Source organism: Topomyia yanbarensis, chromosome 1, assembly GCF_030247195.1.
Source record: "Topomyia yanbarensis strain Yona2022 chromosome 1, ASM3024719v1, whole genome shotgun sequence".
In the NCBI taxonomy this organism is placed as follows: domain Eukaryota; kingdom Metazoa; phylum Arthropoda; class Insecta; order Diptera; family Culicidae; genus Topomyia; species Topomyia yanbarensis.
In genome coordinates, this window is record NC_080670.1 from 11,642,376 (window position 1) to 11,666,530 (window position 24,155).

Consider the following 24,155-nt stretch of genomic DNA (forward strand, 5'->3'; position numbering starts at 1 on the left):
CGTCTATCTGGTAACAGAATTTAACATGTTTTGACATGTAAAATAAAATATTGTGTCTATTTTGATGTGAAACTCAGCTGAAGAAACGTGATGCACAGAGGAGTGAATTGAATTTGAACAAGAATTCGACCGAACCTTAAAATTTGAAAATTTAAAAACCCGGACCTAATCTGAACCCCAATATATAGAAATTAAAAAAAACCGATAACGATAATTTTAAAATTTGAAAACATGGACCCGACCGACACCAAGAATAAAAAAAAATTGGAAAACTCGAATCCGAACATTCAAACCAGAACCAGGCGTTGCATGTATAAGATGACCGAAAATCCATCGAAATAATTTTGGCCACATTTTTACATAACATATTCCTATGTGCGTTGTTCCCTCTCGCAGGTTGATGGGATTGACGGTATTGTAAACATCATCAAGCCACAATAGATTCAATAGAGTTATCTAAATATAAGGACCTTCGCTCTTTTTAGTTTTTATTTGCACCAAGTTCTACTACTAGAGGTTAATTAGTTCTCATGTTAATAATCCACCAAACATTATGACTACTGAGGATTTGATTTATATAAGAAGCCCGCTTCAAGATGTTGATTACAATACGCCTCGATAGTGGTGTGTCGAGGAGGCCGGGAGGGCTGATATGAGCCTTTTATCTGTTCTATACCTTTCCTCTATTTACCAGCTCATAACCAACAATCAACCAGTAACAAATAGATAATTGAGAAAGGATGTGCTATGTGTGGTGATTGGCTTTAGTATTAGTAGTGTTTGAAGTACTAATGTATGTCTCATGTGATGATCATAACTTCATCTGTATATTGTACCTATCTAATCTATTACGTCTCTCATATATTGTCTTTTATTTCTTCTTTTCGAGTCCTATACTGCCATTCTACACCCGTCTTCAGCTGGGTCAACAAAGATGGTGATAGTGAACGTCTTAACACTCACACATTCTCAAACGCGGTCTCAGCGGGAACCTACAAAATGCCCTCGCGCACGCGATTGCGAATCGATCTCGTCCGGAAGTCTGTTCTTGATCCTAGAAGCCTAGGTCCATGCCTTCAGCTGGACCAATTAAGAAAATACGCCCATACCTATTAGACAACACGTCTCATGGCGACATGACCGGGAACCCTATCGATATAAACGATCCCACTCTCTGCCAGAATTCTAACCGCGCACCGAAAATTTAATATCAGACTCACGGTTCGCGCGACTATTCAAGAACACACGTTACAAAATCACGTCAGCGCACAAACCTTAGAGCCCCTCGCGATTTTCCAAGCAACCTACGAACTCGCAAACATGATTACACCCCGGTGATAAGGTGAAAATCTCAGCACTCATAAACTTACCAACACGATCTCAAGCGTTAACCTACAAACTCCCGCGCTCGCGCCATCATGAATCGGGATCGTCCGGAAGTCTCTATCCTCGGTACAAACAATCTAGGTCCTTGTTAATTAATAAAAAAAAATAATAAAATTGAAAAATAACTCCCATATCCACTAGACAAAACGTTCCATGGCGACATGTCTGGAAACTCTAGTGATATGGGGTAACTCTCTCCCTGTCAGAATGTGATCCGTACACCGAAAGCTAAAGATCAGAATGACGGTCCGCGAATATATGAATGGTCGCAGGGTTTCAAAATCGAATTTATACACGCGAAGTCACATACACGCGAGCACACGCGACAAACACGTCAACATACGAACGCTTTAGCCCTTCGCGATCATCTACGCACACCTATGCCCGCGATCGCGTAAACTTGATAACACTCCGGCAATTGTGTGAACGTTTTAGTACTTACGAAGTTACAAACGCGGTCTGAAACGCGAACCCGCAAACGCGCGCGATCATGAATCGGTCACGTCCGGAAATCTTTAGCCTTCATTCTAGCAATTTAGGTACATACATTCAGTTGGACCAATCCAAAAAAAATAAAGCTCATATCCACTAGGCCACGCGTTCTACGGCGACATGAATGGGAATTCTAATGATATGTAAGAACCCACTTTCTTCTGGAATCTGAACCGTACACAAAAATTAAGTATCAGATTCACGGTCCGCGCGCGATCATTCTAGAACACACGCGAAAGGCACACGGTTATGAAATAGAATTTATACACGCGAAGTTCATACACGTTAGCACACGCGATCGAGCACGTTAACGTACAAATGTTCGAGCCCTTCGCGATGATACACGCGATCGCGTGTCCCTACGCCCGCACATGCCTGAACCGTACAATGAATATCACATTCAGAATCACGGCCCGCTACAATTGGCCTATTGCAGTGTTTTATTGGGCGACATTGCCTGTCTCGTCTGCAAATTGTAGTATGTGATTCTGACGGGGAGCCCTTCCGAGAACCTAGCTCTACAGCTCCAGTTGGACAACTCTCGAAAAAAAAAAAACATATTCCTATGTGCGTTGTTAAATATGGATCACCAACCAGCATCTGGAGGATTTGGAATTTTGAGCACCAGAGTCTAGTCGAACCTAAAGTAGCGCTATAAGCGACTAGTTGTATTTGTCAAGGACAAAACTGGGGAGTGGAATACGCATGTATATTTTGCAATTATTGAACTTCGAATTTTTAATAGTGTGGGGAACATCTAAGAGTTCGCCAATTCAACGGGAAAGATGGGTAAAACGGCGGTTAGCTCGGGGGGAAACAAAATTTATTACCTTTTTTAATCTATTTGCAATTCGTATTCGACAGTTAACACGGCGCCACCCGTGTTACGCGTCGGTGCGGCCAAACTGGTGTGAATCAGCGTTTTCTGACGCGTTCTTGATGCCACATCATTAGTGTCAGGATGTTCCGCTGTGATGGGGTATATCATTTCTTTCATACTTCAGACAGTATGGTTTACACACCAGAAGAGATACTTCGACGTTTCTAACGGCGACTCCAAATCTCCACAAATTTGCTAGCGGAATGGACACAATACAGTGCTTTTTGTTCAAATCAACGCTTTTAGTGGAATGTCAGAATTATCCCTCTAAAGGCAAATGTGTTCCGTTTAATTCTACCAGGGTGCAGGTTTGGTGTACAGACGTAAACAGCGGCAAATAACCCGAATCCGAAAATTACGAATTCGAAAAACCCGGGCACGACCTGAACCCGAAAATTATAAATATGTAGAAACCCGAATCCTCGAGAATTTGAAACTTACCCGAACCCGATCTTAAACCCCTTCGGTCAATAATGCGAAAAGTAAGGTATCACTATAGGGTGAATTGATTCAAACAGTATTTTTGCGGAACCTTCCAATACACTTATTATTAATTTGAGTTTTTTTGTTAAGGGGTCTGGGTAATAAACTATTTGTTTTTATTTGCTTAATTGTTTGTATTGAGTCTCTAGAATAGTCTCACGCAATTTCGGTGGTCACGCGTCTTTTGTTTTAAACAGCAATGCGTTCCTCGCGCGTATTGTCGGTCACATCCGCAGATCGATCATTCTCTGAACCCACATGGCTGACATGATAACTTAAAAAATTGGTTCGATTGACTTGATATTTATTTATGAGAATGCATCATATGTGTAACCAATCGATGAACTACAGAAAACGGAATAAAAAATTTCTCCCCATTATTCGGAAGAAAAGAGAGCGAATTTAACTTAAAAATATGAGATTTTTCACTTTTTATAATGCCATTTTCCGATTTTTTTTTTGTTTATCGAGTAACTACAAGTCTAAGTTTTAAAAATTTTATTGAATTTCCTGTGTCAGACCATTTTATCAAGAGTGATTATGTCCGCCGTGGTGCTCCCCGACGTGAAAATGGTTGGACGTATACTCTTGAAACGCTCGTATGTGTGACTGAAATTTTCCTAGAATTACAAAATTAATTTGTTTTATCTCAATAACTAAAATAACGCCAATCTTTGTTTCGAAAGACACTTTATTGTATTATTTTTAACGCTTTTAACTAATTCCAACTAGCGACGAAAACATGAGCTAGGTAGTAAGTAGACGAATCGCGTTTCGACTTCATCTCATCAGTATCTGACACTCACTTAGCACCAGATAGACGCTAATCCAAAAATGGCGATTCTACTTGTACTATGCTATATTTCTTCTTGGTGGAGAAAAAAACAGATGCATTGTTTTCTCAACTAAGGAGAACATGGTTTTAAACCACATTTGCGCGTTAAGGGCACAAAACCTATAACTAAACTAGTTATGGAATTAGCGTTTCGACTTGGTCTCATCAGAGTTCCTTTTCTTGCGGTTCACCACGCAGGACTAAAGGTTTGCTCAGAACACACAAATAGTGCTTTCGTTGGAACTAGCCTCAATCCGGCGCTGACTTAGTGAGACGAAGTCGAAATGCAAATTCCACATCTAATTAAATTTTACTTGTGCTCATAACTACACAGCTGCTCACTAACAATGTTCCGTAAGTACAGAAATGGCTGTAGGCTGTTGAGAAAAATTGTGAAATCGAACCTGATTTCCATGAATCCAATACGTTGCACTAGTAATGAGTTAAATATTAGTTGTTTTTTATACAGGCCAAGACGTTTATGAAGGGGTTGAGACTGATAGCATCGTAACGAAATTGCAGCACCTATTTTCGTTATTTTTTTTTAAATTAAATTCTTAGATTCAAAAAATCTGATTTTCTAATTTTATAAAATTAGACACATCTTTAGTTGGAATTTTCATCAGCCGACTTTCCGCCTAAAGTGCTGCTATTTACGGAAACCATCTTACTCTGCAGTGCAAGAAGAAGTATGACGGATAGAAGGAAAATTGTTCAAAACCACTGGTACCTTTTTATAATATCGTTTAATCTGAACATTTGTTTTGATGATAAAAAATTACCTATACCACGTTGTGTAACTTGGAGGTGTGTGTCATATGCAGCCGTGATATGTTACATGCGTTACTGAATCATATTATCCAAGTCGCAAACCACTGTAGCACTAGCGTTTGTCGTCTCGACGTTAGCTGATGACACATTGACAGCGCCGAACATAGTTTTATTTATATTTTCCTTTACTCCGGTACTTAGTGTAATCACTTAATTTAAGCTTGTAGCAGTCCAGAAGAAGTAAATTTTCTTTTATTTTTCAAGATTGGTAAGTTGTAGCGTTTGTATCAAACTGGAAAAACGAAGATTGAACAAAACGTTTGTCGCACAATCATGTGTGTTGTTGGTAGCAACTTTGACTGTGGGCCAAGTAGGACAGATTGTAGTGAAATCTATAACATCTCAAAGAAAAAGATTTGTGGAGAAATATTTAGCATTTTTGCAAACATTGTATGTGAATGTCACATGTTATAAACGGTTAGTTTTAGTGGTTGGGTACTGTTTGTTTTTTTCTTTTCGATAAGAGTTACTTTTGTAAAATCATATAGCAATCTGAACTTCATATTACATAGCTTTTTTTGAGAATGAAAGAGACTTCAAATAAAAGTTCTGGAGGTAATTGTCTAGTTTAGAGACTTTATATTTAGAGGTCCATTTTTAATGCGGTTTTTTGCTAAAATGGTGTATTTTAACCTCAATAAACCGAATCCGAGAGCGGTAATGTAAAATTTATTACCAAAGTTTGATAAATTGAAAAAATAAGTTGTGCTTAATAACGCTCATAACAATGACATACTGCCATAGCAACTAAGCTTATGGAGCGGACACATTTTGTATAAATGTGACGTTATGTTTAATCATATTTGGTTCAAATCGCGAAAAATGTCGGACGATCCAAGTGCGTGTAGCGGGTGCCAAGTTACTGCAGATAAACTATTTGTAAAAGGCAAAGACGAGATAATGAAATTTTTGTACGAACATGGTACATTTGTCTCAAATAACAAAAAGGTTGACGAATGTGGCTACGCCACATCGCTTTTTGGCGCACTGTCCGACTTCACTACCGCTCAGTCGGCTTTAAACTAGCTATAGCCACTATGTTTGAGTAAACCGGGCAAACGAAGGGATCACAGGTTTGCTTACTATTCCGCCGGAGTTAGTCATCGTCGTTAGTATCCATATGTCAACATTATCAATTCTACCGCACGGCCTCTTTTGGTATAAAACTCCAGTCTGTGATGTACGGTTGGTCGGGTTAACCCCCGTACGCTACAAGCAAAAAATCTAACTACTTTATAAAATAATTGGAATAACTCCACGATCACGCTACGGTACTGTGAGTCCCATCCAGATTTATTCGCAATAAATGGTGCTGTTCTCAAATTTAAAGTGCATACAAAAATAAATAACGTACGAGTTTGAGTTGGACGACGCGAAAATTCCAAATTTTGTTGCAAAATTTATTACTCGTCTTCTTAACCCTTAAATGCATGAATTGCATTTTTCTACGGTACTAATTTTTCGGAATAGATGCGATCTATGCCTCACAAAATTTGGTATGTTGCCAAATGGCAACAGTATTCATTTAAGGGTTAATTTTATAGAAACATAAATGGGACAGACCAGCTATAGCAAAGATCGGTAGTGAGCTAAATTAATTACCATAGAGTAGACAGAAGGCGGACATGACGTAGTTGGCTCACCTGGATTCGATTCCCAATCCCGCACAAAGGGTTACAGATTGTTCTACAGAGATTGTTTTAACCCGAAAAAAGTGGCGAATGATCCAAAAGTTAAAAATTCTATAACAGAAATAAAAAAAATCGAGGAGGCAACTCCATGTCATACCGTGAGCATTGAAGTCTCTTCGGTGTCGGGAGGAGTTCCACAATAACACGAAGTGGCAGGTGCCCAATCTAGGTCAACCCAGTCCTGCGCTCTCTGGTTGAAATGTTGAGATTATTGGTGTACCTGGAAGCGCTAGAAACCCCTTGTTTGATCTATAATTACTAACATCAGAGGCGATTTATCAGCGCTCCATCGAACCCCCCCCCCCCCCCCCCCCCCAAGAGAAAAATTTAACCTTTTCAAGGAATCTGTATATAGTTCCTACGTTCTGTAACAAGAGGATGACAGAGTTGCACTCGTCCTGAACCAAGATCATAATGCTTTGTCGTGGTGAATATTGCTCTCTTTTGTTGTTTCTGCCAAAGAGTGCATTAGAATTTTGTATGCTTGACTGTTTTTAATCAGCATTCAAAAATCTATTCAAAAACGTCTTAATAGTAAAAAGCATTTGGAATGCTAAACAGCAGTAAAAAAGAATTTAAAGGCAGTACAGTAATGTAGCCGCATATTTTGCCAAAAGCGGCCTTTAAATAGCATTTAAATTTAGTTGATCACGCCGTCGATCTCTACCGTGTTTGCGGGAATGTAGTCACGGTTGACTTTTGTAAAATACTGTCGTCAGTAATATCATTTACTTGCTTTAGATAGGATGGCAATGCTAAGGTTATTTGGGTACACATTCGTGATGTCTGTCGTGACTGAATATTTCTGTGTCAGCTTTTTAGGTTTGGTCTTTTCAGGCTGGTTCATTTATGGACGGTCCAACAGCCAGGCGCAAAGTAAAAAGTTGAAGCGACAACAATTACGGGAGATATAAGAAATTGAAAGACGAGTTAGGCAAATGTGGTCATCTATCTTTTTTTGATGAAAGTTGGATGCTACCGATAGCAAATGGCTAGAAGACAGTAGCATTTCAAAAAATCATCTTTTTTACTCGCTTGTACCAAAAAAAATTTGCGACGGCATATGGACTGGTAATTCAACTCTAATATTATGCACCGCAAACGACAATCCACCAACCAAGTCACAGCTCCGAAAATTGTCCCCTTGGTATATTTATCTTGATATGAAGCCTACAGAACTTATGCTCCGTCCGTTGCCTTCAAACGTCTAGCGTCAAATGATTACATAGTCAAACAGTGTTTTGAAAACCGGATTTTTCGGTGTTTTTCAAGTTCCAACGCATTTCATTTGTGCAGCAACAAATATTCAAAAAAAAATCTTACTATGATAGAGACCGGGTTGCATTCCCCAATGAATCGTCTGCTCAGTCTCCCGGTAAAGTGTTCCATTCGTCGCCTAGAAACACCTCCATATTGATGGCATTGTTCGAAATAAAATGGAAGATTTTAGTCTTCTGTGTTGCTTTCGAAAGATCGCCTCAGAATTGGTTTCCGCGGTGCATTTATATACTGCGAAATTGAATCTCCGACTGACGTATGTATTGTGCTTAATTTGTGTATTTCGTCTAATAAGGTTTGTCTTATCGAAGTGAAAGTCCTGTTCGTCCAGTTTGTGTCAGTCGAATGTTATTTATGTTCTGTTGTGTTGTTGTACTAGTCAGGGCAAGTGTGCCATTTCCATGTACATTCTAAATTATTGCTAGGAAGTCGAATTGAAATGCCAATACCAAAGGGGCGCAACACTGGGACCTCGCCAACGGTGCCAGAAGCCAACGCTAAGGCCCTGAACGCGTGTACTGAACACGTTTGGTGGCGATTTTAATGAAAATGTGCTACATTTCACCAAAGAAAGTAGCATGGAAGTCTAAAGTACATTCAGTAAAGACTCAGAGCATCCGGATTGTTGGACCACTATGATTACTGGAACACACCCGGATTTCTACGAATCCAGATTCTTGAGAAACAGATTAATTCAACGAAACATAAGTGAGTGAGGCCTTGAATCTAAAACAACCAAAATTTATGCCTGATGGTCCTCTGAGATATCACTGAGTATTGATTTTCAGTTAGGGAAAGAATCTTTGAATGTCATGGATTGAAACCTGAGAAGGATATCCTGCCAGAAACATATTGGTTTATAAGTTATTCAATTTTTGATCTCACTCACAACTCACTCACTCATAGCTAAAACTATCCAGGCAAACTTTTAGACAAAAAGAGAGGCGTTTTAGACACATGTTTGTGGTTTTGTTTGTCTACAGTCTGATTTGCTTCGCTAAGTACATCCACATATTGCTTGCCAGATCCGTTTTTTCAGAATTTTGATATCTTTTATTTCGAATGTGTTCTTCAATTTAAATATGAAATGGTCTGAAAATCTATTTTAATAACGGAAAATAAACCTTTGTGAAATCATTTTGCTTTTGAACAAAACAGACTGCCAAATACAACTCTATAGCGACATCTAGATTCGCGGTTGAGCTGGCGCTTATCCTATCGAAAATTGGTGCTCAAATTTTTTCGTTTGCGGGGTTACTGTTAAACTTTTGAAACTAGGTAGTAGAATTGTGTGACTACAGTTCGCAGTCACTAGTTGAGCGTCGAGGAACTGTTATGACGCCATTACAAATTCCCAAGAATTTCTCGCACCCGAGACCCTACTAGTTGGACTCATTAAATTCCAAAGTCGCCTACGTAAATCAGTTATCAATTCATCGAAGTGCCTGAACCGTGATACGTAATGACGCGGATTTTTTAAAAAAAACTGCGTACGATAAACGTAATGAATATTGCATTATTTCAGGCATTAATCAGAACAGAACTGACGTCCCCATAGGTTGTTTTCTGTTATGAAAGCGAATGTTGATTTCGTTTTCTCACTTATCAGCAGATAGTGTGGAATAACAAGTTCAAAATAAAAACAATACTTACCATCTATCTTTGTAGACTATTATTTCCTGATTCCTTCACCGTCAACGTCAAACATAACTCAAGCAAACTCCACTCAAAAATGTCCACTGATGATCTACACTCCGTACTGCTAACGTACACAAAGTGCATCAACTTCGCAGCTGTCAAACACCGCAACCAGCGCAGACTAGATTCGCACAAAACTCCTTACATTAACCACCCGATTGGTGAGGGCATCCACCTCGGCATACTTACTTGCCCATCAGATCCGTGCATCGCAATAACTTCTCCACGCACTTTCCCCCACCAGGTGTCGCCCACATTCTGACCACCGAAGGAAGTGTAACTGACTTCGAAGTCCTGCAGGCGGCACTGTTGCACGATACCGTCGAAGATACGGACACCAGTTTCGAGGAGATCGAACAAAACTTTGGCGTCACTGTTCGACAGCTAGTTCAGGAGGTTACCGATGACAAATCGCTGCCAAAAATGGAACGAAAGCGGCTGCAGATTGAGCACGCCACAAGGACAACCCCGCGGGCGCGGTTGATCAAACTGGCCGATAAGATCTACAACTTGAGGGACCTGCAGCGCTGCCGTCCGGAGGGATGGACCGAGGAACGTTGCCGGGAGTATTTCGTGTGGGCGAAAAAGGTCTGTGATAATCTTAAGGGGACCAATCAGGCGCTGGAGGACATTCTGGATGAGATCTTTCGTCAGGAGAATGTAGCGTAGGTTGTTTGGTGGTATTTATTAAATAAAAATAAACATACAGTCACGTTGGTTATGAATTCTTTGCGAGAAACTCCAACATATACTTTCGCAGGGATTCTGCCTCCTCGATGGTAACCGCATTGTACAGGGAAGCTCGGATACCTCCTACGGAGCGATGACCTTTCAACTGCTGCATTCCCAGTTGTTCAGCGCCTTTCAGAAACTCTTTTTCCAGAGTTTCATTTCCACTTGGTCCACCTATGCGGAAGGGGACATTCATGCGACTGCGGACGTTCGCTTCCAGCGGACAGTAGTAGAAGCTCTTGGAGCCGTCGACGACAGCGTAGATCATGTTGGACTTTGTCAGCGAGTCTTGATATAACTTTTGCAAACCGCCTTGGCGTTTGATCCAGGCAAAAACACGACCCACAACGGCGATGCTGTCGATGAATGGACGGGGAAGTAGTAACGTGCAAGGTGAAAAAACAAAAATACCATCAGATAGCAAATACTTACATAAACGTAGGAGGAGTGTTGTTGATGGAATTGTCCTTGGCGACAATTGAAAAATCTAGTATCGTTGGAGTTGTCGGCAATTGATGTCCGATCAGATCTTCACGAACAATAACCAAAGTGATTCCGGATGGACCGATGTTCTTCTGAGCACATGCGAAGATCACTCCGAACTTGAAATCAATATAAAATGTTAGACCAATAAATCGCTAGCACATACTAGAAATGTTACAAACTTTTTTGATATCCACCGGTCTGGACATGATATTGGACGACATATCAACGACCAGTGGTACTCCGTTGGTTTCCGGAACAAAGTTGAACTCCACTCCCTCGATGGTTTCATTATCGCAGTAGTATAGATAGGAAGCTTTTGGATCCAGCTTCCAACTTTTCGGGTCCGGAACGCAAGTGTATTTGGCAGGCTTTGGGACCACTTGGTTTACTTTTCCAAACTTGGCCGCCTCTTTGGCTGCCTTCGCAGACCATGATCCTGTGACCAAGTAGTCAGCGCTTCCCGTACGACCAATCAGGTTCATGGCTACGGCGGCAAACAAACCAGTGCCCCCACCTTGCATAAGTAGAATTTTGTAGTTGTCAGGGACTTTACTGCAAAGTCGACGGTATGCATGAAATGCTCTCTAAACTTGTTTGTCATCATAAAGTCATAAATATACTTACAGCAGCTCCCGAGCCAACTCTAAAGTCTCCTCGTGTAGCTTAACATAGGTCGTTCCCCGATGCGACATTTCCATCACACTCATACCACTTGAACCATATTCAACCAATTCCTTCTGAACCTCCAGCAGGACTTCCCGAGGCAATTTAGCCGGTCCAGCTCCAAAATTGATCACCATTTTGAACCGTCAACTATTATTATCTCAGCACTGGAACAAACTGGAAATTGATCACTAGATCACAATGTGAATCGTGTCAACCGAAACTGAATACTGCTCTGACCCTTGAAACTTGAAACAAGATCCACTTTCGAAAGGCTACTACTGATGAATGATTACGGCAATTGCAAACCGCGCGCGCGTCCTCTGTCTGTTTGCCGACCAATTGGCCGATGTTTGTAGTGGTTGAAATAAGCTGCACTTGTTGCATTACACACAGCAGTACCGGGCTGTATGTGGGAAGCAACCGGGAGTAACTGGCAACGACTATCAGCTTCAGTATACATTTTAATATGCGTGCCTACCTACCTACTTGTAAACAGAGTCAAGTTGAGTGGAACCACTGATAGCGCCGGTTGTTTTGCTTGCTTTTCGGATTTATCTAATCGAACTTGGATGGCCTGTTGATATGATTGATGAAACCGGTTCTGGCATAATCGTGGTGAATGATGGGTACAATGTTTTTTTTTTTAAATAATTGTGTCTACTGATGATCCAGTGGCGTAGTCGGAAATTTGATTTAAGGAGTTTGGCGTGAGAAAGAACTTGAAAGAAGTTCCCATTCGGCGACGCCAAGTTGGTGCTAGTTACTGTGAATTATATAGTGGCTCTCGTATTTGGACTCGTTGAATCTGCTCATGGAAAAATCCCATCGATTTCGGATTGGTGTCGCCAGATTGCACTTGACTAACTGGATTGACACAATAAATTCATCGTGCAATATTTGCAGTAAAACGAGTACAAAGATTGCTAGGGATTAGACAAATTTAAACAATAGTGATTGTTTTTTCATGAATAACAATTTTTTCCCATGAATAATAAAGTTTTAAACAACGGAATTAACACCGCGACATTGTCTACGGCACTGACTTGATCTTATCACTAAGAGGACGTAATCTATCCCTGAACGTTATCAACGGAGGGGAGTGCTGTTGCTGCATAAATGCACTCAGTGTGCCGGAACAAATAGTATCCGCGTAAACAACATATGCAATAACAAGCTACCAGGAGGTGCTAAGTATAATTTATTTAGTATACAATCGAAACTAAGTAAACTTAACTTTCTCGTATAAAATGCTAGGGGTAAGACTTGGTTACCTTTCGATCGGTTTGACAGACCAATAGTTTTCTATGGGATCAACTCAATTTGGGACGCTTCTTATTTATGAAATTTTGAAAGGGTTTGTGATATTTCACAAATATTTTGTGCCACATATTTCGAATATTGGGAAATACATAAATCGTCGACGATCACATCTGCCATTCGTCAAGAATTACAATTTCAAATTCCTGTTCCAACTAGTATCTATTCAGTAATTGAATTTATTTACAAATCAAACATAATCTCCTAATGTGGTAAATCAAATTGGTGAATTTTATTCTTAAAATCCAGGTTAGCCAATATGGCGCGCCGCTGCAGGTGCTTCAGCTATCAAATTCGCCCAGAATGTACCGTAGTTCTTCACGATGGTGCCACTGAAAATAGAATAATAGAAGTGATAAGCCAAATTAATTGAAGCATTTGGATGGAGAACTGGCGTATATGATAGAATAGTGGGTAATCCTTCGGGTGTTCAATTTGTGCATTCGATTCGATTCATTCGGTAAGATCAAATTGGATAAATAAGTGTACGATTAAGTTACAGATGCTCGTGAAACATCCATTCCCGGTCAGCATAGCATGAAAAAAATCTAACAGAATTCAATTGTCGTTTATCATTAAGATTATCATACATAACATCATTTGCTGGCATTTAGACGCGTTCAGTAGTTTGATTGCATGGTACATGTGTTCTTTCCTGTACTTCATTAGTCTGTTTTTGTTGTACTTCTATTAGTTTGCTTTTCCACTACTCATGTATACAAAAAATAATATAAATCAATTCATGCGTTTCTACTTAATTTCTTTGCATCTTTTTTCTTTATTTGATATATTATTTTTCCTTTTATTTCTATATCCTAAGTTAGATTCATATTAACACTCACTAACACTATCAATTGCATATTCTCTCATATGCACTCAAAATTTCTCATTCCAAATGTACAAATGCTCATGACCTTCGCGATAATATAATTCTGGTCACAAACGCGAATTTGCAATTGCAATCATCCACACTGACTTTTTTTTAAGTTGTAGAGCCTTGATTCCACTGCGACCATTTAAAGGAATATTGTGGTATGACTCAATTTGATGTTATGCACCTCAGCTTTCCCCTCATAATTGAGGTACGAAGGGCCTTGTCTGATTTTGCATATTATCCCAGTTAGAATCAACTCGTTTTATGAATCTGATTACCTTACTAGGATTTGATTGCCAAATCTCAGAGGGCTGTAGGAGCCCTTTTCCAAGAATTGAATATCTATAACTAACAAGAGCGCTGCAATCACAATGTAGATGCTCCGCTGTCTCATTCTTAAATTGACAGAAACGACAAATCGGACTTGAATTTCCACACAGACTTACTTCCGCGATCTCATCAACATTGAAACATTCCGATAATAGAGTGAACGATTCTGCTCTTGTAAATTTGTCAACCCGGTTTCAAGCATGAACCGTTTGCGCGATCATGAATCGGTAACATCTGGAAGCCTTCAGTTGGACAAAAAATGACGCTCATATTTACTAGACCAGTGATTCTCAACCTGGAGTCCGCGGACGCCTAGGGGTCCGCGAAGCAGGGTTACCACATATACAGATTATTCTGTATTTTATAGATTTTTCAAGATAATTTACAACCAAGATTCTGTATATACAGATTACAGATTTTTCGCTAAAATACAGATTTTACAGATTTTCGGTGTAGGTTAGTGGAACCCAGCCTATCAGAATTTCATATAACGCTTAAAAAGCATCCTATGCAGTTAACCGCTAAAGGCTAGTTTACAGTTCGGAAAACGTGTAATGGGATTTGGGTTCCTGTGTTTTTTAAATGGAGCTCGGGTTTTTAAATCCCGTGACTACACAAAAATGACAGTTTTCATGAAGTGTAAACCCAACCGCAGGAAACACCAGGAGATTTTAAAACTCCACACAGAAATTCGGCCGGGAGCAATTCAACACAAATTGTTTCTGACGGGGAAAATTGTATTTTCATGAGGTTTAAAATGTGCTATTTTGATACTGTTGGTGCTTTTTAGAAGAAGCAGAACTTTTGTTTTGACAGTTTGGAGAGATCTCGACGGAAAATTTTCCCTGATCAAATCCTGACACAAATCCTGTGACCGATTTCCCGAACTGTAAACTAGTCATGGAATAAAAACGCCAAATTTAGAATTCATTTGTTCTCCAGATAAAAAAAAATCAATCTGATTGTTTTATTTGTGATCGGTTATCACAAATAATTTTTTACTGTCAAAATATTGTTTTTTGGGAACCTTCTAGTTAATTTTTGAATACAGATTTTCGATTCAGAATTTTTTTCTCGCGATACAGATTTCCAGATTTTTTCACGAAAAAATACAGATTCCAATGTGGCAACCCTGCCGCGAAGAAAAATATATTGAAATGTCACGTCTTGTCTCCTAACAAACTGAAAATAACATATTGATAGCATACAAAAGCAATGTTTATCCGTGGGGGTCTGCAGCAACCCAGGGTAATTTCGTAGGGGTCCTTGATACAAAAAAAAGGTTGAGAGCCGCTGTACTAGACAACCCGTTCCATGGCGATGTGACCGGGAACTCTAGTGAATTGGGGAAACTCACTTACTTCTGGCATCTTAGCCATAAATTAAAAATTAGGTATCATATTCACGGTTTGTTCGCGATCTTTCAAGAATACACGAGAACATGCGAATGGCCACACGATTATAAAATCGAATTTATGCACTAAGGACAAACACGTTAACCTACAAACGCTCGAGCCTTTCTCGATCATCCACGCATTCCTGCGACCGGAATCGTACAAGCAGAATAACGCCCCGAGGACTAAGTGAACGTTTTAGTAATTATAAATTTACAAACGTGGTCTCAAAAGTGAATCTGCAAGCGTCTGTCTATAACTCGAATACGTCCAGAGGTCTCTACTCTCGGCTCTAGCAGCCTAGGTCCATGCCTTCAGTTGGAGCAATAAAAAAAATAAAAATATCCACTTGACAACACGTTCCACAGTGACATGACCGGGAACACTAGTGATATGGAAGAACTCACTTCCTTCTAGCATCTGAGCCGTACACCGAAAATTAAATATCAGATTCACGGTACGTTCGGGATCATCCAGGAACACACGCGAATATGCGACACACGGTTATAAACTCGAATTTATACATGAAACGATACATACACGCTAGCCTACGCAACATACAAACGCCCACGCGATCGAACACGTTAACGTACAAACGCTCGAGCTCTTCACGATGATACACGCGATCGCGAAGTATCTACGCCAGCAGATACCTGAACCGTACAATGAATAGCAAATTCAGAATTACGGCCCGCTGCAATTGGCCTTAAGTAGTGTTTTAGTGAGTGACAGCCCTCGTCTCGTCTGCAATTGTAGTGAGTGATCCTGACGGGGAGCCCTACCGAGACCCTAGCTCTCGGAAAAATATGATTAGAGCTGAATATAGCTGAGAAAAATGCGCACATTTCATGTTTTATAATTTTTTTGCATCATTAATTTTTACAGTACTAGCGATTGAAAAAAAAACTGTCGAATATTTTTGACAGAATACCAAAAAATATTATTTGGAGGAAAAAAAATGGAACGGTAAATTTGGCGTGGAATTTGCCAATATGTATTTTATTAGAAACGGTGAACATTCAATCGAATGACTTTTGGGGTAAATATGACTGGAAGTTTACGGGAGAATGCTGGATATACTGGAATTGTTAGTCCTCTTAAGACAGATGTCTTCCGTTTAATTCCACTATACTGGAATCGTTTTTTTTTTTGAAACTGTACTAGAGATTAGGTATGTACTAGAATGATTTTAGAACTGTAATAAATTGCGATAGGGGCATTCTATCATGGATATAAGCGAGTACTAGATTAGTTTCAAGGATTTTGAGTTTTTTAGGGGTGTACTAGAAGTGATTGTGATATATTTCAGAATAAATGTGTGTTACTAAGTACTAGACTAATGTTATAGATGTACTAGAGTAGGCTCATAAGTATTCATTAGAAATTTTAAGGATGAACTTTTAAAATTGTAATTCATTTTTGGCGGCGATCTCACGTTTACATGTTCGTTTGACAGTTCTTTTGATTGCATAAAATAAACCTCCGCTAGTATGTGTGTATAGTGCATGTAGTTTCAAGTATGCACTAGAGCAACTTTATTGGAGTACTAGAAAAGTTTACAGGGTTGTGCTGGAATGGTTCCATGTGGGTCAGCAGCAAGGTTTTGTGGGTGCATTACGATGGTTTCAAGAATGTACTAGAATGTTTTTAAATCTGCCAGCATGGTGCTAGGAATATAATAGAATAAATTTTGCGACGTACTAGAATAGTTTTTGGGATGCAAAAAAATGGTTTTAGGGTTTTACTACAATGGTTTCATGGAATGTTTAGAATGGGTTTAGGGCTGTATTGTACAGATTTGCGAGAAAAATAATAAAGAGTGTTTTAGAATTGATTTAGACATGTACTATAATGCATTTAGTGGGTGTAATTGAATGATTTTTAATATACTAGAATAGCTTTAGGAAAGTATTAGAATGGTTTACACAAATTACTAGGAAAGTTCAATACTATATACTAGTATGGTTTCTTTAATGCAGTAGAATAGGTTTACGAGTGTATTAGAAATTGTTTTGTGGGTGTACTATAATAGTTTTAGTGATGTACTAAAATTTGTATGGTACTATGAGAACACTGGTTAGACGGATGTACTATAATGAACACATATTGAAAAAAAAAAGATTTTTGGGTTCAAAGTTTTTCGAACCAACCTAGTAAATCCACGACCTAAAAATATTTGGGAAACAAATATTACGTGATCTGTACTAATAAAAATCTAACGAGATCGGGGAAAATAAAACAAAACAAGAATTCAACGTGAAATAATTTGTGTGCCGTCAGATTTACTGCAGTATTTATAAAAATTTTGGCCAATTGTCGAAAGGTAAACAGGGATGAATAGCAGCATTTCATTCATGCTGTAATCGTCGACAGGGTTTCAGTGGTGAATTACTTGACTTCTATTTTGTCGGTTCTCACGGTAAAGAGGGACAAGTCTGCCGTTGAGACATGTTGGTAGACTTGAGCGATTTGTAGTAATGCTGCCTAAGCTCGACTGCTACCAGCAGAAGACAAAAGATTAGTACGATTTTAAGCCTGTTTCTAATGACCCTGCCACGTCTAGTTCTCCGTTCTGTATATTTCACATCCTTGCTTTCACTTGAGTACTTTCCCTACTCAGTAATCTCTAGCTAATTGAATGTCGTTAAAAAATAAAAATGGTGTGAATAAGTTTTAAGATATTTTGTGTTTGACAAAAAATTGGATTTGTTTAAGATACTTCTGACATCTTAGAGTTTACATTTCCATTGTTGCGGTCATTGCGTTCAAGCAGACTAAGAGCTCAGTTTTAAAGTGTTCTAAGATACAACTGAACAACCAAAACTTCAAGAAAAAACTTTCCAAAAGCTCACCTGAGCGCACACAAAATAACTTCACTCTTTTTCAACTATTTTAATTTGCTTTTCTGAAACGGTAAAGCTTTATATTAAGTATATCCAGGACTACATTTTATTTACAGTTTCGGTTTTATCCTCGTTACTATAGCATTACCAAACTACTTGAGAAAGACTATCCCCCACCTGCCTCGGATCTCTAGCAACATCACTTACCCACGGGCATGCATCGTTCCGTAGAGTGTGACCCTGGTTTTATGAAGAGGTTTTTTCTGAACATTTTCATTAACTCAACTACCACTGGGATAACCTCTTAGCTATACTGACACTAAAAATCCTCCCCGAATGATGCTCAAACATACGATGTCTGTCCTTTGGCACTAGTACCGTACCCTTTGAACCGCCAGACAAGGACGTTGACCAGTGCTCTCGATTGCATCGTCCGTGAAAAAGTGTTTTAATGCTTCACGATGTGAATGTAATAACGGGTCAGCCGGTTCGCTAAACACATGGGCACATCGTGTGTAACCTTCGAGAATACTATCACGGTTTGAAGGGGCTCCATTCGCCACCGCAAGGCGAGTAATAAGTGCACCACTTGGACCGGTTCCACTAACTGAACAGATGTCCACCACAGCTTGTTCACCTTCTACACTTCGAAAGTTGGCGAGGCAGAAATTTTGAAAGATTTACAACTGTACAGTATTCTAGAAAACGATTCGGTCACTTCAGTCATGAACTGATAAAACAGTTTCCAAACTAACTATGTGCGTTCGGTAGTAAAGTGTGCTATGCAATCGATATGCAAATTCAAATGACACTAAATTATACGGCACTCGAAGCACAAAAGTGAGAGGCTATGCGTGAAACTACTTACGTGAAGTAGACCTGTCCCTGACGGTCTTTCGGTGCATTCCACACGAAGCTAGCTCGCTCCTTGTCCCGGTTGTCGGCGTGCGTGATCGCCGAACACTCCGGAATGGTTTTCGTGTTTGGGGATTCAACCCACTCGCCGATCCATTCGTTCGTTTGACCATCCCGGGCCTGCAGGAAAAAGCCACGAAACACATCATGTCCGTTAACGTCAACCTGAATCTGACTGCCCGGTCCATAGGAGCTGCCAGTGGCTGTTATTCGGAATGGGCTGGTACTGGCATCCTGCGTCCTAGCGGCACCGTGATTCGGTTGATTGAACCGACTCTTCACGCATGTATCGGCCGGAGCACCATCCGGGAATCCACTAACCACTGCAACTAGCAGACCAACGTAAGCCACAATCAGTAATCCTTTCATGCTGCCGGATCCTATAGATTCACGGATTCCTTCTCTTTGAGAACACTGCACCAAGAGAGAACTGAACGGTTCGAAAGCACGCGGACTAAACGGCCAAAAACGGCCCACCCGATCGGCTTTATATGTAATGTCAATCATCTCGATGGGGTTGAACGCAAAACCCAAATCAACTACCCGGCCAGCCAAAAAATGAAGGTAGGGAGACACATACACACCTGCTGATTGACAGACAGTTGCATGTTTGCTGCTTTGCCGAGCTGCAACCGCCGTCGGGTCATTCCGCTTTTTAGAGACTAGAAGGCTGATTATGCTCTAAGACATGTTAGCTGCTAGAAAGATCACGGTAATTTCGATGAAACATGAATGAAAGGTACCTGAGTGCGGCACGGGGGTTGCAGGTAGAAAAAGCCAGCGCGCCTTCTTTCGGTTGGTGAGTTTTTTTTGTGAGTGAACTAGTGCATTAACAAGTGGGGGAGATTTTAAGCGTGCCGATGATTTAGTATCACTTTTGTGGGATGGGCCTTGTAAGTCACTCGAGGATATTTGCGATTTCATGAACACGTTTTGCTTCTGAAGCACAAGCGAGAAGTTATTGCAATACTAACTATATTCCTTATTCCCACGGTACAGAAATCAACCAAATTTTGCATAGTTCATTTTAGTATATTGTAAAATGTATAATTACATTTTTTGTTGTGGACAAGATGGAAGTCAATCAATTAGAGACGAGTGTAAAAAATTTGTGCGCTTACTTGACTGATTGACACACACCAAAGCTGTTTTCCAACAAAGGACAGAAGTTTTACACTGAAAAAATAGTTTCAAACGTTCCAAAAGAAAACAATGTCGAAATTTGTATATCGAAATACTATATTTAAAAGCGGGTGAATTGAAACTGTTTCTTTTAAATAAGCTGGTCGTTTCATATGGCACTCTGCTATTCCCTACTCCCTATTTTTTGGTACTGACATATAATATCTTCGAATATATTACAACCTTTACAAAAGTCTTACTATTTTTTACGAAACCTTACAGCCGGTCAACAAAATTGATCTGAAAAATCGAATTTATAAATTCAAGTGTGCGTAACACAAAAAAGCTCAGTAGGATGCTAACACGGTCCATATAAGACACCTTCCTCTTCTTCCTAAAAATCCTGTAAGCATGATTTTTCTAGTTTCGATCATTAAACCCATCACATGATACAACCGCCTTAAATAACAAAACATTCATCAATAAAATTTATTGTTATCTCGAGGTTCTAATTTCGCTTTCGTATATCTGTTCGCCAATCAATTCAACTGACGCAATCAAATAGTTCGCATATGAATTCTCATAGATATGATTTGAATTGCCTATTGCAGTGCTTTTGTCGGAACATTGCTTTTTATTCCTATTCCTCAGCCACTGGCCCTGGGGTAAATCAACTGTCACCTGGCGGGAGTGTGGTAGAAATAAAAAAAGCTCAAAAGAAAATTCATTGCATTACCACCGTTACCATCCCACGCCCCCCCTTCTGCGATTCGCCTGACCAAGCTGCCATTCGGTTAGATTCTACAATTCATGATTTTTTTCACGCTTGCTTACATGTGCTAAGGCCTGGCGGTACGGTGTCTCAAGAAGTAGAACAGATGCATTCCGAGAAAGTCGTTGTCACTATGCGATCGGTGGAACACGATCTCAGAAGCCGACTACGAGTAGGTATTGGTTTTCGTCTCTTCGTTCGGGTAGTCGTCGTCTGGAAAGCAGGGTTGCTAATTTGACAGATTTTTTCATAACCTCACAAATTTTAGTAAGTGATGATTTTGCATTTTGACTTCGTCGTATCAGTATCTGGCTGGTCGACTTGGCCCCCGGAAGATAGACGCAAAGTCCAAAACGACAAACCATCTTTATTCACAAGAAAGCAACTGGCCGCAGATGGTGTCCCGATAGCACAGAAGTTACAGTTTAATCATTTTGGAACATAGTTTTTTTTCCACAGATGGTAGATGACATTTTCCTACGGATTTTTAATAATTTTTTGATATTTTTACAGCTTTTTCGGAAAACAATTTGTTGCATCACAAATGTTGAAAATATAAGCGAAAACACAATTTCAAAACGGCATCCCTGGTCTGAAGTCGTATGTAATTATTTGTTTGTAGGGAGAAAAGCTGACAAATAACGCCGACGGGAGGGGTTCGTATGTGTCTGTCTTCTGTCGAAGTTAGTGTCAAGCTTTCGGTTCACTACGGAGTGGCTTGCAGAGCTTTTTCTTTGTATGGAGCACTCATTGCTAAAGCTTGGTGTGGGAAAGGGGGCCTTTTTCGCACCGGTAAAGTATGTGAACTTTCGTTGCGTGCTAGCGTTCACAGGAGGGGGTCTGCTATACGAACTAGTGCGTCAGCATGCACGTGTGCAGGTTTTCGAGCAGTGATGCCAACTCTGTTGATGTTATACGTATATCAAGGCATCCTATTCGCTTTGGATGCAAGCTCGATATCACCGTAAGCATGTGTTATCGTGTGAAGTTGTTGTCGTCGAAGAGATGTTTTCAGATGCACAACTAATTAAGCACAAATGTAGCATACTATGTTGCGTTTCGGCTTCGCCTCATCAGAAACCGACACTAACACATTGTCGGAATAGATTAGCGCCGGCTTGACGCAAATCCCTTAAAACTAAAACACACTATGTGTTTCAATCAAACGACTGATCAAACGTGATGTCCCGTTCGAGCAGAAGTTCTGTTTATGCCGATGAGACACAAGTGAAGCCGAAACTTGTCTTGGCTTAGCAGGCCTATGCGAAAGCACTATGCTATATTTCACCCTAAGGAGGAAAATTTGGTAAAAACCAAAATTTCTCACTAGGGTGAAAATTTGTTGGTAAAAACCAGTCTTTGTACAGGAGGGCACAAATGTAGCAGTTTCTCGCGATTTGGTTGGAAAGGAAAGAAACAATCAAACTTCGTGAATATGCACCATGACTTCATCATATGAATAAAAGCGCTTGTTACCAAGCGATATTCAGATTCGGAAACAGACAGTCAAGTGGGCCATATCCACAGGATATGGGGCGTGTGAAAGGGTCTCGTCACCTAATTCGGCCGGAGCATAATGCTTGTTTTTGAGCACCAGTCAAAATACGCAGAACCAATGCGTGCATAATTTTCGCATGCAAAATTGATGTAAAATGTTGAAGAAATGCGATGTTTCCGGTGTCAGCTTTATCACGGAATTCACAGTTTTGATCATTGGTTACTTTTAGCAATTATTTCGTGCGTAGCTACCACTCTCTATTCTGTATTCGAATTCTTACATCCATCGTTTGTCTGTTGTATTCGAAGAAGCAGAGTTGTCATGATATCCATCAAATTTATCCTTTGTTTTATTGAATCTTTTTCTTACATAACAATGTTAAATTTCGGCACAGAATTTCCCAACCGGAGAATAATGACCCTTAGGGCTAAAAACTCTTTACAAAGAACATCATCATGATCATTTTTTTCATTAAAAATATGTCTACAGTGTGCATCAGTTGCCAGCCGAAGCGTGTTTCGATTTAGCTATGAGCTCATTATCAATCAGAACTTCTGTACTTGCGGGACATCGTCACTACTAAGAAAAATGTCGCAAAATTACAGATGACTCGATAAGGATTCTAATGGAATTTTTCTTGAAATCCTAATATAATATTTTTCAGGATTCTGATGAACCTTCTCAGTATCTGCAAACAATTCCGATGATGTTTGGATTATTGTGTCCAGCTAGTGCTGATTTGTGTACTAAAAATAGTTTTTCTTGGTGGAATGCTATATACGTATTTCGTCGACGTTTTGCCGACTTATTCAGTGTTTTGTGTACTAGTTTAAATAGATCGTCCAGCTTGGCTGCAAGTTGGCTCTAGGTACTGACGAGCTGAATTCGAAACCCAAAAATTCAGCTTAATTATAATGAACCCATTCTTAGGGTTCTAATAGAACAGTTCCTAGACACCGAAAACGATCCCATCCGAAACATGAGCCAATCTTCTAATGGTTTCTAGTAGATTACAATGAAATGGCGCGTCTGCTTTGTGGAAGCTTTTTTACTAATAGCCATCTCCGAGGTTTGTGGCACTCTTGGAGACAATTATTTCTTTTCTTCGGATTCTACCATTCTTAGCGCAACTCAGTTTCTCTCGTATTCAAGTGCAACCCACAGCGGCATTTCATGCTATTTTAACAGCTGCCCACGATCGTTTAACGCTTCCTGATGTAGTCGATAATGTTGAAGGTTGTGTTGGATTTGATTACAGTTGATAGGTTTTCCATAACGGCTTTTGTGAGAAGTTTTCCAAAATAATCTGTCTTCATACAAAACACTCTTGCTGAAAGGACCCTAGGATGCGATTTGAACAAGTTACAAACATTACATATCCCAAACAAAAAACCAAAAATCCGTTCAAATTGCGTTCAGCACAGAATTTCGTGTGTGATGGAACTGTACCATGTCGTGCGTAAGTCCTAGTCTCATTTTAGTTACCGAAAATAAAAATCGCAAGAACAGAACATACTTCTTAAAACCAGTTTTGATTAGTCCTCAAAAAGGCAAGGGGTCTCAGAGGCCCGGCGAGTTTCAGTTCTCTATTATCAATGGACTTGTAATTAGAAATAAAAATGATCAAGCGTT

General features: G+C 39.8%; 3 protein-coding genes across 5 annotated transcripts in view; 1 reads left to right on the forward strand and 2 right to left on the reverse strand.

The window, feature by feature from the left end:
- LOC131676902 (guanosine-3',5'-bis(diphosphate) 3'-pyrophosphohydrolase MESH1) overlaps window positions 1-10,286 on the forward strand; it is a 38,537-nt gene extending 28,251 nt beyond the window's left edge. The window contains exons 1-3 of one of the 2 annotated variants that reach the window (XM_058956298.1): window positions 4,965-5,115; window positions 9,545-9,735; window positions 9,819-10,286. In XM_058956298.1, coding sequence (XP_058812281.1) covers window positions 9,609-9,735; window positions 9,819-10,243 — 552 coding nt within the window. In that variant the 5' untranslated portion in view covers window positions 4,965-5,115; window positions 9,545-9,608 and the 3' untranslated portion in view covers window positions 10,244-10,286. Of the gene's footprint in view, window positions 1-4,964; window positions 5,116-9,544; window positions 9,736-9,818 lie in introns of those variants that run through there. The other variant, XM_058956297.1, reaches the window with a different exon arrangement.
- LOC131676901 (probable phosphoserine aminotransferase) lies at window positions 10,241-11,870 on the reverse strand. Of its 2 annotated transcripts, XM_058956295.1 has the most exons (5): window positions 11,696-11,870; window positions 11,417-11,632; window positions 10,972-11,344; window positions 10,739-10,908; window positions 10,241-10,662 (listed from the first exon to the last, which is right to left on the reverse strand). In XM_058956295.1, exons 2-5 carry the CDS (start codon window positions 11,590-11,592, stop codon window positions 10,293-10,295), a joined length of 1,089 nt encoding a protein of 362 aa, XP_058812278.1. In that variant the 5' UTR covers window positions 11,593-11,632; window positions 11,696-11,870; the 3' UTR covers window positions 10,241-10,292. The 2 variants fall into 2 exon arrangements, with proteins under 2 accessions (XP_058812278.1, XP_058812277.1); XM_058956294.1 differs by having other exon boundaries at window positions 11,417-11,869.
- A 1,057-nt stretch (window positions 11,871-12,927) lies between these two features.
- On the reverse strand, window positions 12,928-19,574 carry LOC131676252 (putative defense protein 3). The gene is made up of 2 exons (XM_058955373.1): window positions 19,085-19,574; window positions 12,928-13,107 (listed from the first exon to the last, which is right to left on the reverse strand). The coding sequence occupies exons 1-2, from the start codon at window positions 19,498-19,500 to the stop codon at window positions 13,026-13,028; spliced, it is 498 nt and encodes a 165-aa protein (XP_058811356.1). The 5' UTR covers window positions 19,501-19,574; the 3' UTR covers window positions 12,928-13,025.
- Window positions 19,575-24,155: the final 4,581 nt, after the last annotated feature.

Coding starts and splice junctions, on each gene's coding strand:
- LOC131676901 (XM_058956295.1), bottom strand. CDS start 11,592: ATGGTGATCAATTTTGGAGCTGGACCGGCTAAATTGCCTCGGGAAGTC. Junction 11,345..11,416: donor GAGTTGGCTCGGGAGCTGCT/GTAAGTATATTT, acceptor TCGACTTTGCAG/TAAAGTCCCTGACAACTACA. Junction 10,909..10,971: donor GACCGGTGGATATCAAAAAA/GTTTGTAACATT, acceptor ATTGATTTCAAG/TTCGGAGTGATCTTCGCATG.
- LOC131676252 (XM_058955373.1), bottom strand. CDS start 19,500: ATGAAAGGATTACTGATTGTGGCTTACGTTGGTCTGCTAGTTGCAGTG. Junction 13,108..19,084: donor CAGGGACAGGTCTACTTCAC/GTAAGTAGTTTC, acceptor TTCTATTTTCAG/TGGCACCATCGTGAAGAACT.